At 41.5% G+C, this 17,101-nt stretch overlaps 1 protein-coding gene across 2 annotated transcripts in view; it reads left to right on the top strand.

Moving 5' to 3' along the window:
- MID2 (midline 2) overlaps positions 1-16,063 on the top strand; it is a 93,066-nt gene extending 77,003 nt beyond the window's left edge. Inside the window, exons 6-10 of one of the 2 annotated variants that reach the window (XM_028089763.2) lie at positions 4,296-4,423; positions 5,364-5,507; positions 12,959-13,120; positions 14,537-14,744; positions 15,134-16,063. In XM_028089763.2, coding sequence (XP_027945564.1) covers positions 4,296-4,423; positions 5,364-5,507; positions 12,959-13,120; positions 14,537-14,744; positions 15,134-15,536 — 1,045 coding nt within the window. In that variant the 3' untranslated portion in view covers positions 15,537-16,063. Of the gene's footprint in view, positions 1-4,295; positions 4,424-5,363; positions 5,598-12,958; positions 13,121-14,536; positions 14,745-15,133 lie in introns of both variants that reach the window. The other variant, XM_028089762.1, reaches the window with a different exon arrangement.
- Positions 16,064-17,101: the final 1,038 nt, after the last annotated feature.

The following is a 17,101-nucleotide window of genomic DNA, read 5'->3' as shown; positions in this document are numbered from 1 at the left end:
GCTGAGGGTTTTAAGACTGCTTTTGGTACAACGTCAAAGCTCTGCGGAAAGTGAACCTCACATCTCCTGCCAGGACGAGGGAGGAGTAGTCTCTGGTCGAGTGGATCTGGGCTCTAGCTCTTCTTCATACAAACTTTCAACTGTCGGCGGCACAAAATCAGCTTGATGTCGTTGGCTTCCTGACCCAGCTTTCTCTGGTCTGTTGTTGGTTACCGCTCACCCAGCCCTTTCTAGCTTCCAAACATTTGTTGACAATCTCTCACTTGCTGGCATGTCTTTTTCCATTCTCTTTGTCTTTGTGGGTTTATGACATTTTATTCTTTGACTGTCATTTCAGTGGTATTTCATGAGAGCAGAGATAAAACATAAATTTAAACCACTGTATTTAATCATCCTCACTCACTCTTCAACTCTCTGAAATGTCTTCTGCCTAGTTTCCTGAGTGTTCTTTCCGAGGTCACCAAATGGATACCTTGTTGCTAAATCTAATCGACATTCCTTTGTTTTATCTTACTGTTTTGTCTTACTTAATCACTCAGTAACATTTGTCCCTACTGACGATGATTCCTACTTGAAATTTCTCTGCCCTTTGCTTCCATGAACACTCCTGCTTTTCTCCCTACCTACCTAGTTTCTTTTGCCTTTGGGAGCAAATCACCTTTGACTTATTCCTTTAATGCTGTTCTTTATGATTCTGTTTTAGGCTATTCTCTTCTCTCTTGAGAATCATCTGTCCAACCTAAATATCTTCATCAGCGGTTTCACACAGGGTCTGAAATTCTTGCCCACCAATAATAATTGTAATAATCTATTATGGACCAAGACTTCAGTTAAAATGAAATTTCCACTGGGAGAGTATTCCTTTCCCCTTACAAATGACACTTACCATATTGTCCTTGAGAGATAACTAATGTTGTTTTGCTTAAACATATTAAACATAGAAACACACACTTACATATACCCCGATGCCATTTTTACTCATCCTTAACTTCCCAGCCACTGTTAACATTTGGGAGTATAGTACCCCAATTTGTAGATTTTTATTTTTATTTTTTTTAAGATTTTTATTTATTTGAGAGGGAGAAAGAGTGCATGACTGAGGAGGGGCAGAGAGGAAGGGAGAAAGAATCTGAAGCAGACTCCGCACTGAGCATGGAGCCTGATTTGGGGCTTGATCCCACGACTGTGAGATCATGACCTGAGCCAAAACCAAGAGTCAGACACTTAACTGACTGAGCCACTCAGGCGCCCCTAGATATAATATATATTTCACAAACAGAAGGTCATGCTGCATATACTTCATTATACTCTATGTTTGAAACTTAACAATATATCATGAACTTGTCCCTGTCATTGGATATTATTGGATAACCTGATTTCCAGTGGCCTAGTAGTATTTCATCTTTTGATGTATAACACATTACTTAGCTCAGTCCCCATGGTTAGACAGTTAGCTTACATATGGTATGTTGAGTGCCCTTACAGTTGTATCTTTGCTTACACCTCAGTTATTTCCTTAATAAAAAATGTATGAAGTAGAACTGTGGGGTCAAAGAATATTTGCATTTTAATCTATATTGGTATTTAATGCCAAATTGATCTCCAAAATCTGTTATCAATTTCAGTCCTAATAAAATATGTAGGCATTATCTCATACAGGCATAAAAAGCTCCTATAAGAGACGATGGACTCTGAAAAACAAACTGAAGGTTCTAGAGGGGAGGGGGTGGGGGGATGGGTTAGCCTGGTGCTGGGTACTAAAGAGGACATTTTCTGCAGGGAGCACTGGGTGTTATGCACAAACAATGAATCATGGAACACTACATCAAAAACTACTGATGTAATGTATGGTGATTAACATAACAATAAAAAATTTTTAAGAAGCTCCTATAATTGTCATTATTTATAATCTTAAATGCTATCTCATTTTAATTTACATTTATTTGATTCCTTATGTAGTTGGGCTTTTAAATATATTTTTAAGATGTTTTATTTTTTTATTTGAGAGAGAGAGTGAGTGAGTGAGAGAGAACATAAGTCAGGGGAGAGGCAGAGGGAGAGAGAGAGAGAGAGAAGCGGGCTCCCTGCTGAGGATCCTGGGATCATGACCTGAGCCAAGGGCAGACGCTTAACTGACTGAGCCACCAAGGCATCCCGGGCTTTGCAATATATTTGTTCCCTATTTGTTTTCCTGTGGTGTGAATTAACTTTTTGTTTTATTTGTCTATGCTCCTTTCACTACTCTCCTTTTTGCTCATTCCTAAACACCTTAAAATCTGTTCTGCCCCCAGTTTTGACCCCTTCCAGTCCATCCCTGCAGCCAGCGTACTCTTCCTAAACATAAATTTGAGCCTCACTTCTCTGCCTAAAGTGCTTCAGTGGCCCACACTGCTCTCCGGATAAAGTGCAAAGCTTGCAATATGGCCCACAAGACCCTGCATGACTTTGCTAATTCTCCAGCGTTCGGGCAAGGGAGAGCGCACACATCCACATAGTTTCTGCTTACCTAACTCCTACTCACTGTGTAGGTCATTGTGTAAAATGAACTTCCTCTGGGGAGATTTCCCTTAGTGCCCAAGTCCCTGCCAGGTGGGTTTTGTGTATGTTACAGTCCCTTTGTAGCAGCACTTCTATTGCCTATTTAGTATCTTTCTCCTCCATGAACTGTGAACTTTGTGAGGGCAAGGACCACAATTGTGTGTCTCCAGTGTGCTTAGCACAGTGCCTGGCACATTGGTTGTGCTCAGTGAGTGTTGGATGGATGGATGGATGGACGGGTGGATGGATGGATGGATGGAAGAAAGAAGATTGGGGAGGCCAGGAAGAAATTTCATGAGCCAATTTTCTGCCTTAACTCTTGCCCTCTAGGGGTTGTTGTCTTCTTACTCATCAAATCCTGGAAGAGGGGCCATTCAGTGTGAGACCTGAAGATTATACTGCTAGTCTTTCATTTGTTTATTCTGGCCTACAGTTCATTCCTGAATCATCTCTATTTTCACAAACAGCCAAGAGGTCCTGTTGGTAGAAGTGTAGCAGGGTGTACATGCATGAGGATATATGTTTGTTTAACTCCTCAACCCCTTAAAACTAGTTCACCATGGAAGTTTCCTCTCTGGCCTTCTTACATTCAGTGCCTCTTCCCTTCATTCTACCTGCATATTGTTGCCAAATTAATGTTTCTTTCCATTCTGTCATTTGCATGTTCAAGGATCTTCAGTGGCTCTGGTTCAGAAGGTCTGTCACAGGGCCTCAACATGTATGCTTTGGTCAAAACTCCCCGAGAGGATTTTGATGTGTAATCATGGTTAAGAATTGCTGAAGCACAAAAAAATTTACCTAATTTTTTTTTTAAAAGAGCTGTCTAAATTGGTTCAGGGTATAGAGCTTAGAATCCAATGAACATGGATTCAGTTATATTTCTTTTTTTTTTTCTGACCCTTACAGGTTGTGTGACTTTAGGCAAGTTACTTAAGCTTTCTATGTGTCATTTCTTGTTTACATTATATCTCATTGTCATTTACAAAATGTAAATAACATTTACTACACAGGATTATGGCAAGAGGTAAATTAAGCAATGTGCGTAAAGTGCATGCATGGTCTCTTCTATCTACTAAATGCTCAGTAAATGTTAGCAGCTGTGTTGTTGTTAGTCATTCCATTATTCATTCAACAATTGCTTGCCATGTGTCCAACACTGTGTTACAGACCATGGAAGATATGAGAGGTACAAAATATACACCCTGCTTTTGAGATGCTTAGTACTAGCTGGGGAGATAAAACTAGCATAGCATTATATAATCATAATAAATAATAATAAAATTAAATTCAAATGTTTTAAAAGACTGAATAAAGTACAGTATTCAGGTGAAGGCTTGAACTCAGCCCCAGCATGCTGGCTTGTTTATTAGCACAAAAAAAATAGAGGGGGAGAAAAAAAAAATCTCTCAAACTGCACTTACCCAGCCTTCAGAGGTCTAGTTTTGATGCTGCCTGCCAGATGGAAAATGATGCAGAAGGGAAAAAATCCTGTATTTACTTCTCAAAATTAAGACAGGATGGGGGAGTGTGTCTGAGGGGTGAACATATGTGAATAAATATGGTATAACCCTTAGCTGGTTCCTGATGATTAAATTTTAAATGGTTTCCATTGGAAAAGCACAGATATGATATTTTTCACTTAATGAATTAAGCCCTATGAGTCATTTATTTTCACCTTGTTGAGCCAGAAATCAAACATTGGATAAAGGTTGCAAACCGATTTTGATGTGTATTGATGGACTTTTTCTCTTTTCCAGGGTCGCTATGGCAACAGCATCTTCTCAAGTTCTGATTCCAGACATCAATTTTAATGATGCCTTTGAAAACTTTGCTTTAGATTTTTCCAGAGAAAAGAAATTGCTGGAGGGGCTAGATTATTTAACAGGTGTGAAAATACTGTGGTTTCCTTCCCATTTTAATGCTTGTCTTTTGGTGTTCTCTTACTTTAAGGTAATCGGAAAAGGACAATATTTGTAATGAAGATGCTTTTAGAACCTTTAAGACAATACATGTATCCTTTTAGATAGAATATATTTTAGCTCATGTGACAGAAAAGAAAGATGATGTGTCAAATATTTCTGGGGGCAGACGGGTATACCATCATACCTAAAGGTCAAGAAGAAACAAGACATCGCTGATGGATTTCTCCTTATGAGCCTATCAGCAATATATTGTTCCTTGTTGTTGAGGGGGTTAGAACTCAGGTGGCAATTATGGACTATTAAAGAATGTCCCGCATAGGTACAGGTACCATTCAAATTGTTTTAAGGAAATTTGAGGATCTGGCAGATTAGGACGAAAAATGTCACAATTTTAGGAAATGAGGGATGCAAACAGCCTATGAAAAATGCTGGCTACCTTCAGGATTATTGAATGGCCACTTCGTGAGAAAAATACACATGTACAATAACTTTGCATTGTCTTATTTTTGTTAACATATTAAAATAACTGTCACTTATTGAACTACTTTATGCCAGACACTGTGTATTAATTTTATAGTATAAATATGTACCACAAATCTGTGAGGTAATGATCATCCCTTATTTCACAGACGAGGGAACACATATTAATTTGCGCTTGGCCATCCTGCCCAGAATAAATGATAAAACTTTTTTAAAATAAAGAGAAACAGGTCGAAGGTCATGCAATAAGAAAACCACGTGACCGCTGGAGGTCTCAGCACGTGGCTTCCATCGAACGCTTCTTTTTTACCAAGAGAACCTCCTCGCCACGAGATGTTGAGTTGGGCAGCAAGAGTGACAATTGTTAAAATTTCAGAACAGAGAGTGTGCCTTTCTCACCTGCTTTTCCACCTTTCCTTACAGCCCCAAATCCACCATCTATCCGAGAGGAACTCTGTACTGCCTCCCATGACACCATTACAGTCCACTGGATCTCGGATGATGAGTTCAGCATCAGCTCCTATGAGCTTCAGTACACCATATTCACTGGCCAGGCTAACTTCATCAGTAAGTCATGGTGTAGTTGGGGCCTGTGGCCAGAGATAAGGAAATGTAAGGAAGCAGTAAGCTGCTCAAGATTGGCCGGGGCGCCACGAGGCAAGTGTTTGTAAGACATGTTAGGTTGTTGAGTATAGTGTTTCTCGTAGACAGTGCAAGCTCCCCCAGGGCATTGCAAAGACCATATTGCTGGGTGGACAAGCAAGGTGTGTATTTCCTTGCTGGGGCAGTCACGGGGGCCACTCCCATTTGTTTATGTAATCCTTGGCCTTTCCTCAGTTCATCCATGTCACTCTACTCACCCTGAGTCAGAACCCAGCGAAGAATTCATTCCTGGGTAGCCACGCCACCATCATTGCTGATTCTGTGTGTGTGAACATCTCTCTCCTTGGCTCTTCTTCCACTTCATTATCGTGATAAAATACGTCACGCTCAAGGATGACTACTTCCTTCCCCCGGACCTATTTGTGTCAGCGACTGTAGTGATAAGCCTTCTGCCTTTGTCACTGTACCCCCTCTCCCCCCCCTCCGAGAATGACACCAAATACAAAAAACGTGTCAGTGGGCCACAAAATGAAATCTGTTCAAAAAGCAGTCACTGAGCTCACATGTTATGGTTTCACCTTCTGATGAATTGGAGCAAGACGAGGCAGAATAGAAACTTGACTCATCGATGGCTAGATAAGAGGGACCCGGCTGTGAGTTCCCCTCCCTGTGCGGGGGAGAACTGGAAAGCAGAATTAAAACTGGCTTCAAGACCGGAACCCATTCCCACCCTAAGGTGCACCCTGGGTCCCCGCCCTAGTCCGCAGAGCTGCAAAGTAGTATTTTCTTTTACCTTTGTGCTTGTGCTTCTGTGTCTGACTTCGCAGGCCCACACGAGAGGAATTTTCCCAATGAAACCCTTCAAATAGGCTTCCTTTTCCTGTCTGGTGCCAATGCTGGGCCACATGGTGGGCTGGGGAGGTGAGAGGACATTGGGGGTCACACTCGAAAAACACTTGCCTCGTGCAGCTCCAACCTAAGCCACTTGGCCTGAGTAGCTGTGCTCCTAGGTGTTGTTTTTTGTTTTTTGTTTTTTGTTTTTTTCAGCTTACGGAGTCACACACTCTAAGGCCTCCCTGACATGCTTTCCTGCCCTTGTCTGTCTCTCTCCTGCTCTGGCAAGTCTTACAGCCAGCAACTGAGCTTCTCCTTCCTGAGAGGGGGAAGGCGGTGGTCTCCTGGGAGCTGAGACATAAGTCCAAGCAACAAAGATCTAAAGGCTGTCCTCTCCCTTTTCAAAGATATATAGTCCTTTGTAGAAGAACTTAAAGGATAATTCTTAATGGCAATAGGATCATAGCACCTTAGGATTGGAAGGAACCTTAGAAGGCCTTTAGGCTAATCTTCTTCCCTTCTACCAGGCACCCAGTGTATGATTGTCCTGTCTCTACTGGAACAGTTCCAGTTCCAGGGATGGGTAGCCCATTTCTAACAAAATAACTCATTCAGTTGTTGTGCAGCTATAAATAATTGTCAGGGCTTCCTTATGGAGGGCCTAACTCTTCCTCCTAGTAAATAACAATGACAATAAGAATTGATACGTGCATTCTGCTTTGTCATTTATAAATGCTCCCACATACATCATCTCACTGAGTCCTCATGAGTTCTGCCTTAGGCTTATGAAATAGATGATACTAATTCTATTTTATGGCTGAAGAAGCTGAGGTTCAAATGAAATGAGTTGCCCAAGGTCACAGAGCTACAAACTGATGGAGTCAAGGTTTGAACCCAAGCCTGTCAGACTTCAAGCTTAATGTTTCTTGAATTAAACCCACAGCTACTGATTAGTCCCAATCTTGCCCTTTTGTGCCTCAGTAATGAACCTGATCCATTTCTCCCATGACAGTTCTTCAGATAACTTTAGGTAGCTCGCATGTACGTCCCGTCTAAATTTTCTCCTTTCCAGGCTAAACATCCTTAGTTCTTTGAATCGCTCCTTAGGTGACATGGTTTCAGGCCCTTTACTGTCATGGTATCCTTTTTAGGAACACACTCCTGTGTGTCAAAGTGCTTTATAAAATGCACTGTCAAGGGGCGCCTGGGTGGCTCAATTGGTTAAGCGCCCGACTCTTGGTTTTGGCTTAGGTCGTGATCTCAGTGTCCTGGGATCCCGTCCCGCATTGGGCTCTGTGCTCATCATGGAGTCTGCTTGAGATTCTCTCTCCCCCTGCCTCTCCTGCTTGTGCTTTCTCTCTCTAAAATAAATGAATAAAATCTTTAAAAAATGTGCTGTCAAAAAAGTGAATACAGTACTCCAAAAGTGGTCTGACCACCACAGAAGACAGCTGGATTATTTCTCTTATACATTTGCTGATGCCCCCCAGCCCCGAACCTTTTTACTCCAGTAGTCACATTGACAACTGAGTATTGACTACTGAGCATGTAGTCACTTGGAATCCCTAGTTCTTTCAAATCCTTGATTGTCTAAACCGAAATGCAACACCTTGAATTCATCCCTGTTACATTTTGTCTGGTTAGCTTTGACTTCACATTCCAGCCTGCCAAAATCCTTTTAAATCCAGTTTCTGCCTTCCCAGCCTGCCTTCTCTGTCTTCTTCCAGTCAAGTGGAATAGGACAGGGACAGAGCCCTGAGCAAAATTCCATCTGGCAATGGGCAGATGAGACGAAACTATTTCAGGTGCCCCTGGGTGGCTCAGTAGGTTGAGCCTCTGACTCTTGATTGTGGCTCATGGTCATGATCTCAGGATCCTGGGATCGAGCCCCATGTTGGGCTCTGAGCTCAGCAGGGAGTCTGCTTGTCCCGCTTCTCCCCCTCAAATTAAGTAAGTAAGTAAGTAAGTAAGTAAGTAAGTAAGTAAATAAATAAATAAATAAATAAAATCTTTTAAAAAAAGATGAGACTAGTTTACTGGGAATATTCATGAAGATTCAAGGTCCTAGCCTTATCTGTCGGTCTGGCCTACCACTGTTCTGCCACTGTTGATTGAACCTTGGCTCTGAGAGTTACTTTCCCTTGAGGTTTTTCCACATTTTCTCTTCTTAAACCACTTTGTTGATATACACTGATATACAACAAAAAGTTGTCCATCAACAGATGAACAGATAAAGAAAATGTGTTATGTCCATATAATAAAATATAGTTCAATCTTAAAAAAGAAGGAAATTCTGCCATTTGTGACAACATGGATGAACCTGGAGGGCATTATGCTAAGTGAAATAAGCCAGACACAGAAAGACAAATACTACGTGATACCATTTATATAAGGAATCTTAAAATAATCAAACTCCACATTTTCTTTAGCCAGAAATTTCTTCCTTGCTGACTAGAATTTTGTCTGGAGAAGCTGTTCCCCTTATTTTTCTTTTTCCTTCTCTTTTTTCCTTCCTTCCTTCCTTCCTTCCTTCCTTCCTTCCTTCCTTCCTTCCTTCCTTCCTTCCTTCCTTCCTTCCTTCCTTCCTTCCTTCCTTCCTTTTTTAGCTTTCTCCCTTCATCTGTAACTATTTCCCCACCTCCTCTAAGATTTGGAATGGTCACAAGCCAATGTTTCCGATGATGCTGTTAGCTGAATTCAAACAGATGTTTGGCTGATTGTCTTCCCCATTACTGTCTATCTTTCCTCTATTTCAATTTTGTGTTTTGCATTTTGGAAGCACTGGCTATACCCTCTGTCTGGCCAGGCAGCCTGTAACATACTGCCCCAAAGATAAAACTTCTGTTTCCTCTCCTTTTCATTTCCATGCAAATGTTCTCCACCACACATTTAGACTCGGGTTCATGGATTTCCATATTGTGGTCTTTCCCGTTTGAACAAGGTATATACTTCCATTACCAGAATTCACTTGTCAACCCCATATCACCAAGTCCCATTGATACCCAGAAAAATCCTCTTTTTACCTTTTCAAAATTTAGAAATGGTTTCAAAATTATAGAAAAGTTGTAAGAGTAGCACAAAGAATGCCCATATACTCTTTACCCAGATTCATCTGTTGTTAATATTTTGTCCCATTTCCTTTATAATTTGCTAGAAGTCCCCATCTCTCTCTATTTCTGAACCATTTGAGAGTAAATTGCATACATCATGACCTTTGACCACTAAATTCTTCAGTGTAGGTTTTCTAAGAATAAGGAAACTCTTATATAACCACAGTGTGGTTATCAACTTGAAGAGTTTTGATACAATACTTTTTCTGATTCCGCCATTCATATTCCAGTTTTGACAGTTGACCCAATAACACCCTTTATAACGTATAAAGGACCTGATATTGTCCTTTAGAGTCGAGGATCGGGTATTGCACTTAAATTGTCATTATCCCTAGGCCCCTTTAATCTGGAACACTTCCTCAGCCTTTCTTTGTCTTTAACGACATTGACATCTAAAATCCCTTTTTATTTCTTTATTATACTGTCCCTTATTTTGGGTCCCTCTGATGTTTCCTCACGATTTATATTCAAATTATGCATTCATGGCTGGAATACTGCATCGGAGATGTTGCATCCTCCTTAGGACATCACATCTGGAGGCATGTGATATCCACTTGCCCTTCGTTGGGGATGCTAATTTTGTTCAGCTGGTCGAAGGCGTTGCTGGGTTTCTTCACCACGTAGTTACTATTTTTCTTTTTGCTACTAATAAGCAGTCCATGTGGTCATGTGGTGATACTTTGAGATAATGAAAATGTCCTGCTTCCTCATCAAACCCATCCCGCCCCCACTCCTGTTTTAGCATCAGTCAAAAATTCTGCCTGGTCCAGTCTTTACTCTGATGATTGCAAAATGATGATTTTCCGAATGAACGTTCCCTCCCCCATTTACTAGTTGGCACTCTGCATTCTACTGTAAGCAATAGCCCCACCCTCTATTTATCTACTGCTCAGTATGGACTCATAAATTCTCTTTCTTTAGTGGTTTATAATTCTTCACTGCCCTTGCTTATTTTGATGCTCAGGTTGTCCAGATTGAGCCAGTAAGGACCGTTTAAGCTGACTCCTGGGTCCTTAAATTCTCCCATCATTTTCTTGAGCACTTTACTTCTAGCAGAACAAAAGATTCTAGGCTCCTATTGACCTTATCCTGCCCCAGCCTTGAAATCAGCCATTTTTCCAAGGAACCCTGGTTCCTTTTAACGGGAGGATGTTATTAGAGAACAAGATCTGGGTACTAGAAACACACACATGTACCCGTGTATGTATACATATGCACGCGCATAATACTCAGACGCACACACCTAACGTACGTGCACATATGGATACACACACACATCTATAGAACTCAAGAGTTCATAACAGTACCTCCAATTCCAGTCCATCCCCACAGGTTCTTTCTTGCCTTCCCCCGTTCCATATTGGTACGTTCCGACTTCCACAGTGAGAACCCTGGCTCCCAACGACATCAACACACGTGCTCATTTGCTTAATCCCGTAATGTATCTAACAGTTTCAGAAGTGCTTTGCCCATACCATGACAGAAACAAACAACAGTTCAGGATTTGTTTTCAGTCTTCCTCCTTCCCCCTTCCCCTTGGTGTGGTGGTTTTTCATCTGAAGTGCAGTTGGGTTCATTTGTTTCACTTCCCTTCAGTTTTCGTCCCCACTCTTCCCATTCGTATTGATTTAATTGTGCTTTTCTGAATTCATAAGGCAACAGGGTGTTTCCCAAAGGGGAAATGAGACAGAAAAGGTGTATTCAAACAAGTACCCTTCTCTCTCCTCTCTTTTTAATCCCATGCCCCTACCGCTCTCCCTTTGCCCGCCAACTTCAAATATATGTACGTTCTCTTATTTGCCTTTCTTTCTTGAAAAAAAAAAAGCATACTATCCATGCTCTGCAATTTGCTTTTTTTCAACTAACAGTATACCCTGAAAATCATTCCATATCAGTTAATTGAGATCTTCCTCATTCTTTTTCATAGCTACATAGTACTTCGTTGTGAAGTTCGGTCTTTTGTATTGTTAGAAGCATATGTGGAAGACCATTTATTTCTCTCTTTGTATTAAAATTCAGTGTGTAGTTTATGATTCATACTGTGAATTGGTACATGGATAACCAAGCCCTCCAATATTATTCCTGGCCCTTATCTTTCTTCTCTTTTCATGAGCATGACTGAGCATCTTCACCAGTTACTCTTTCTAGAACATCTCTGTTTGCCCTCCATTATGCTTCTTTTTCTGGTTTTATTTGAGGCTTTTTCAACTTCCCACCAAATTCATTATAAAGCTCTCATGATCAGATCTCTTTCAAAACACTCATGATTATTATTTTTTTCTAAAACACTCATGATTATTTTTAATTTTCAGCCTCACTAATTCCTTTACGAGTGCTGCATAGAAGTGACTAAATTCACTGCTCATTTTCCTTGCCCGTTCCTTTGCATGCTTTGCTAGAATGGTGGTTAAAAAGCAGTAAACTGATTGAAGAGCAGATAACAGAACAGAGAAGTCTCGATAATTCATAAACCAGAACGTCAACCCCTCTTTTACTCACAGTTAGCCAAATACATGTTTTTAATTATGCACATTTTTCTCTGTTTAAGTCAGTGTTTATGGTCCAAAGAGTTTCGAAAGCAGAAACCTAGATCTCTGAGTTTGGGAGGGAAGAAGGTTCCAGGCAACAGTGTGTTCCTGGACCACCCAACCTCAAATGGGTATTAGAACCAGGAAGGGGCAAAAATGGGTAGTGTCAAGTGAGGAGACGGTAATGTTTGCTTTGGTTCTCATGCCATCTCCTTGGCTTCCTTATGATACCTCGGAGCCCAGGAGGGGGTGGGAGAGATGAGCCATAAGCCCTGAAAACTTCGCTACCTTGCAGGGACAAAGCAACGTTGTGTCCACCTCATGAATTGTCCCAGAGTGGAGAGCGCAGTGGACTAGGGTGAGAGACCAGGGTTATACTCAGCACCATCACCATCTGTCTGTGGCCTTGGGCAAGTCACTTTTCTTCTCTCAATCCTAGTTTCCCATTTGTAAAATGAGGGAAATAGGGCGTGTAGGTGTCCTGTTGGCTCTGAGATTCCATGTTCCTGTGCTCTCTGCCCAGCGCCTCTCCATCCATACCAGGCCAGGCTCAGCTGTCAGAGGATTGGACCTTGGCTGTAAAGATCCAGAGACTCCATAAAAGTGATGATTCTGAGACTTTTCTAGAGTGGCCTTTCCCATATTATCGGGCAGAAAACTGAAGCCACCTAACTTTCACTAGTGGTGGCATTCAACTGCCAGAGGCAAGGAGCCTGGTGTAAGCCTAGCTCCGTGGGAGGAAAGAGACAGAAGATATTTAGCTCACTCTGTCTCCTGGGACTCAAAAGAAACAAAATGAAATTCACTTTTTTTTTTTTTTTTTTTTTTTTGGTGGTGGTAGCGGAGGTTGGGGCGGGGGGGCTTTTGATGAATTTTCAATGTTCTTCTCATCCTATCTCTATTACCTCCTGGTTAATGTCCTTGTCTCTATCCCCCTCCACAGGCCTGTACAATTCAGTGGATAGCTGGATGATTGTGCCCAACATTAAACAGAACCACTACACAGTGCATGGACTTCAGAGCGGGACCCGCTACATCTTCATTGTTAAAGCCATAAACCAAGCAGGCAGCCGGAACAGTGAACCCACCCGACTAAAAACAAATAGTACGTTGGGGTGATTCCAAAAGGAGAGCTCCATTTTCCCCTCCGCAGGGACTCACAGCAGTGCAAGAGAGCAGAGGCACTGAGTAGAGGAGCTTTAATAGTTTATGCTTTGGGCACAGGGTTTGTTGGTGCCCTTGGGAAATACATGAACACAAAGATATGTACAAAGTATATGTAGTAGTAGCTGGTATTTGGGGAGGGTGTTAGTAAAGTAAAGGGTTTTTCTCTGCACCCCATCCCATGCTAGGGGAACAGTTGTGTAAGACAGTACTTTGGAATAATCTGGTAGACTCCTGCAGAGAAGCCATCCATACCTGATAGGAATGCTTCTGACCTAAGGTGACTGGAAATCCAACTAACTCGGCTTAACAAATAGTATTTTTTTTTTCTCTCTTTCTCACATAGCAAGAAGTTTGAAGGTAGGCAGTTCGGGGCTGGTGCAGCAGCTAGTTCCGTGATGTTGTAACAGACCCAAGCTCCTTCTCCCTTTGGGTATTGACTTACTGTCACATGGCCACAATATGGCCCTTGCAACCTCCAGATGCCACATTTCCTTTTAAGATAGGAAGAGGGGGAGAGGGTTGGTGCATAGGATGGCTCTCTCTTCTATGGGGAAAGCCTGGCACTTTTTCCACAAGTGTCCTCAACCCTGTCTGACTTCTGTTTCCATCTACTTCCATCTTATTAGCCACCCCTAGCAGCAAGAGAGGCTAGAATATTTCGCTTTTCTAGCCTCTATGGTGAAAGAGGAGACGGGGGAGTGTGTTCGCCAACAGTGTCTGCCATGGACCCATTTTGTATAATACAGCTCTTGCCATACCCAGCAGTTGGATTCTAGTCATTTGTTTCATCATCTGGTTATAAGGAATCCTCTGTCACGAATGATCCTACACAACAAATGTTTTCTCTGATCATTCCGGATGCATCAGTCACTCTAACGAAGTTACCTAATCATATGTTATTTACATCCCCATTGTAAGAGGGTAGAAAGATGGTCTTCACTGAGTTCTTCTTGTTTTTTTTTTTTTTGTTCTGCCACCAACCAGCAATTACCTCATCAGTTCCCCTCACTTTGTCTCACCTCAAGTACTCCTTCCCCTAAGACCTACTCAAATCCCAAGCCAACCACTGAAATAAAGCAGAATACAAAACATACCTGAGAACATGAAAGCCTGAGAGCCCCCTCTTAATTTGATAACCCGTTGAGGGAGGCAGCTTATTCTTCTTTTATTGAAAATGGTGGCTTCAGGCCCTACTTCCTTAATATAATCCAAATAGCAGCCAACTTGCACTGGCCCAAGAATGATCATCCTATCAAGAATCCCCTGGTAGCGATAGTCCTGGAGGACAGAGATGGCATTCTTAAATACTTTCCCATGCATTGTCTTTTTTTTTTTTTTTTTTACTTTTTTTCAGGCCAACCCTTTAAACTGGATCCCAAAATGACTCACAAGAAGTTGAAGATCTCCAATGATGGGCTGCAGATGGAGAAGGATGAGAGCTCTCTGAAGAAGAGCCATACCCCGGAGAGGTTTAGTGGCACAGGCTGCTATGGAGCAGCAGGAAACATATTCATTGACAGTGGCTGCCACTACTGGGAGGTGGTCATGGGTTCCTCCACCTGGTGAGTGGATCCCACTTTTATTTTTTCTCCTCCTTTTTTCCTGCCATTAGTTTCCTGGGAGATCCAGGTCCATAGCACGAACATAGTACCCGTAGGTCAGGGTTAAGAGGCAGGTGATGAAAACCATGCCTAGAAAAATTGGCCAGCTTTTACAAAAACAAAAATATAAAATCTTGTGAAATACACCGGGCCAGGAGTTGGAAATTCCTCCAGCACTCTAACTGCTGACTTCATAAAGCTCTCATGCTATCAACATTATGGGTCTAAATGTAAACTATTTAGTAAAGGAAGAAGCATGCATCAGATTTCTTATATATCCCACATGGTGCCTAGCACCACTCAGCTCACTAATAAGTGTTTATTTCTCTCTCCTTTCAACGGTCTCACAGGTATGCAATTGGTATTGCCTACAAATCAGCTCCCAAGAATGAATGGATTGGCAAGAATGCCTCCTCGTGGGTCTTCTCTCGATGCAATAGTAACTTTGTAGTGAGACATAACAACAAGGAAATGCTGGTGGATGTGCCCCCACAGTTGAAACGTCTCGGGGTTCTTCTGGATTACGACAACAACATGCTGTCTTTCTATGACCCAGCTAACTCTCTCCATCTTCATACTTTTGACGTGACCTTCATTCTTCCAGTTTGCCCAACATTCACAATCTGGAACAAATCCCTAATGATCCTGTCCGGCTTGCCTGCCCCAGATTTTATTGATTACCCTGAGCGGCAGGAATGCAACTGCAGGCCTCAAGAATCCCCTTATGTTTCCGGGATGAAAGCTTGCCATTAAGTTTCCAGAGAGTGTATAAGTCACTGGCTCTCCAGTCCAGCAGTTCTTCCCCTCCTAAACCTCAGTTAGTGTCCAATATACAAGATACAAAATAAAGTTCATCTGAAGCATCCAAAATAACTAGATATTATAGATTTAATTTTCGTGCATTAACGCTTGTATTCGAATTAATGTATTGAGTCTCTCAGAACGAATTATCTGAGGAGTCTGGGTTCAAGCCATTGGAGGAGAAATTTAGAGAATACCTCTCTTATCATTGGAGAATTAAAAATTCCCAGTGATTTAGGAGTATAAATGATATTGGAAGGAATTAGGATAATTCTAAGTAAATAATGTAGAAAGATGCTCTGAACAAGGGGCTAGCCAGCCGGAAAGGTGTGTGTGTGGAGGGTGTCAGCCTTTCTGGCACCGGCCCGTTTGGCCAAGTAGAATTTTGAAGTGTCGAAGGATCACATATTATATGTAGTTTTTGATAAAAAGCCTACAATCAAGGATTTATTATACGAAGAACATGTATGTGTATATATAACATATATATAAAATGAATAAATAATATATGTTATGTATTCATTTTATAATTATATATACATAATAAATTTTTTGATTTGCTCATTTGAGTGAGAAACATACTGGAAGGAAAAATAAGTTATATCATTCATTTTTGTCCCCTAAAGGGAACATCATCAAAATCAGGCAACATTTCCTCCCTCCCTCCATTCATCCGTCCCCTTCTCCCTCCTGTCACACACACATGTGCAATAATGACATAGATGGTGGGAAGAGCTCTAAATTGGATTAGGAGAGATTGGGGGACAAGATTGCACAAGAGATGCTATTGCTGGATAGAAAATTGATCCAAGCAGAAGCACAGTTTCACTGAGGCTACTTAATGGAGGAGGTTCCTTTGAATTGTTTAAAAATTCCGTCACAGAATGTCTCAAAGAGATACCGTTTTATTACTCTCAAATACATACAGTTACTAGAATTAGGCTAAAAAAAAAGAGTTGCATAATGGTTGTTCTTTAGGAACTTTATTTACTTAATCAGTAAGAATGGAGTGTTCTAGATCAAACAACCATTTGCATATAAATGTGCTTGTATTTTCGGATAAAACACTTCTGAAGTGCTTCAGAATGCCGGAGAACAGTCTGTTTTCCTAAACAGGTTAAAGAATTGTTCCTCTTGCGATCTTGTTTACACTAGTCATCTGCTTAGCGGACCCTTCAGTGGCAAATGCAAATATAACTTTCATCCCTCCCAGTCTTCCTCGCTATTGTTGAAGGGCATCAAGTTTTACGGTCTGTGCTTTTGTCAGTTCCACTGCAGGGACTGGGGATGTCAGAACCAGAGCTTTCTCCTTCCCAGGAGATAAGTCCACCTCAAGGAGTCTGCTTCTCGGGAGTTGCAAAAATATTACTTTTGTACAAAGCAGTAGCTGTCCCAAGCCACCAGACGAGCCTTGAAACAATGCCAAAACGTCTCCCCTCTTCCTTCCGACCACCTCGGTGGACATTCATTCATTCATTCATTCAACAAACTACTAGATGCTGGGTACCACTCTGCTG

Source organism: Eumetopias jubatus, unplaced genomic scaffold (assembly GCF_037043125.1).
Source record: "Eumetopias jubatus isolate StellerSeaLion01/CBP00866 unplaced genomic scaffold, mEumJub1_p1.0 scaffold_11, whole genome shotgun sequence".
Classification (NCBI taxonomy): Eukaryota; Metazoa; Chordata; class Mammalia; order Carnivora; family Otariidae; genus Eumetopias; species Eumetopias jubatus.
Note: the sequence above shows the minus strand (reverse complement) of the source record. Positions and strands in the feature narration are given on the sequence as shown.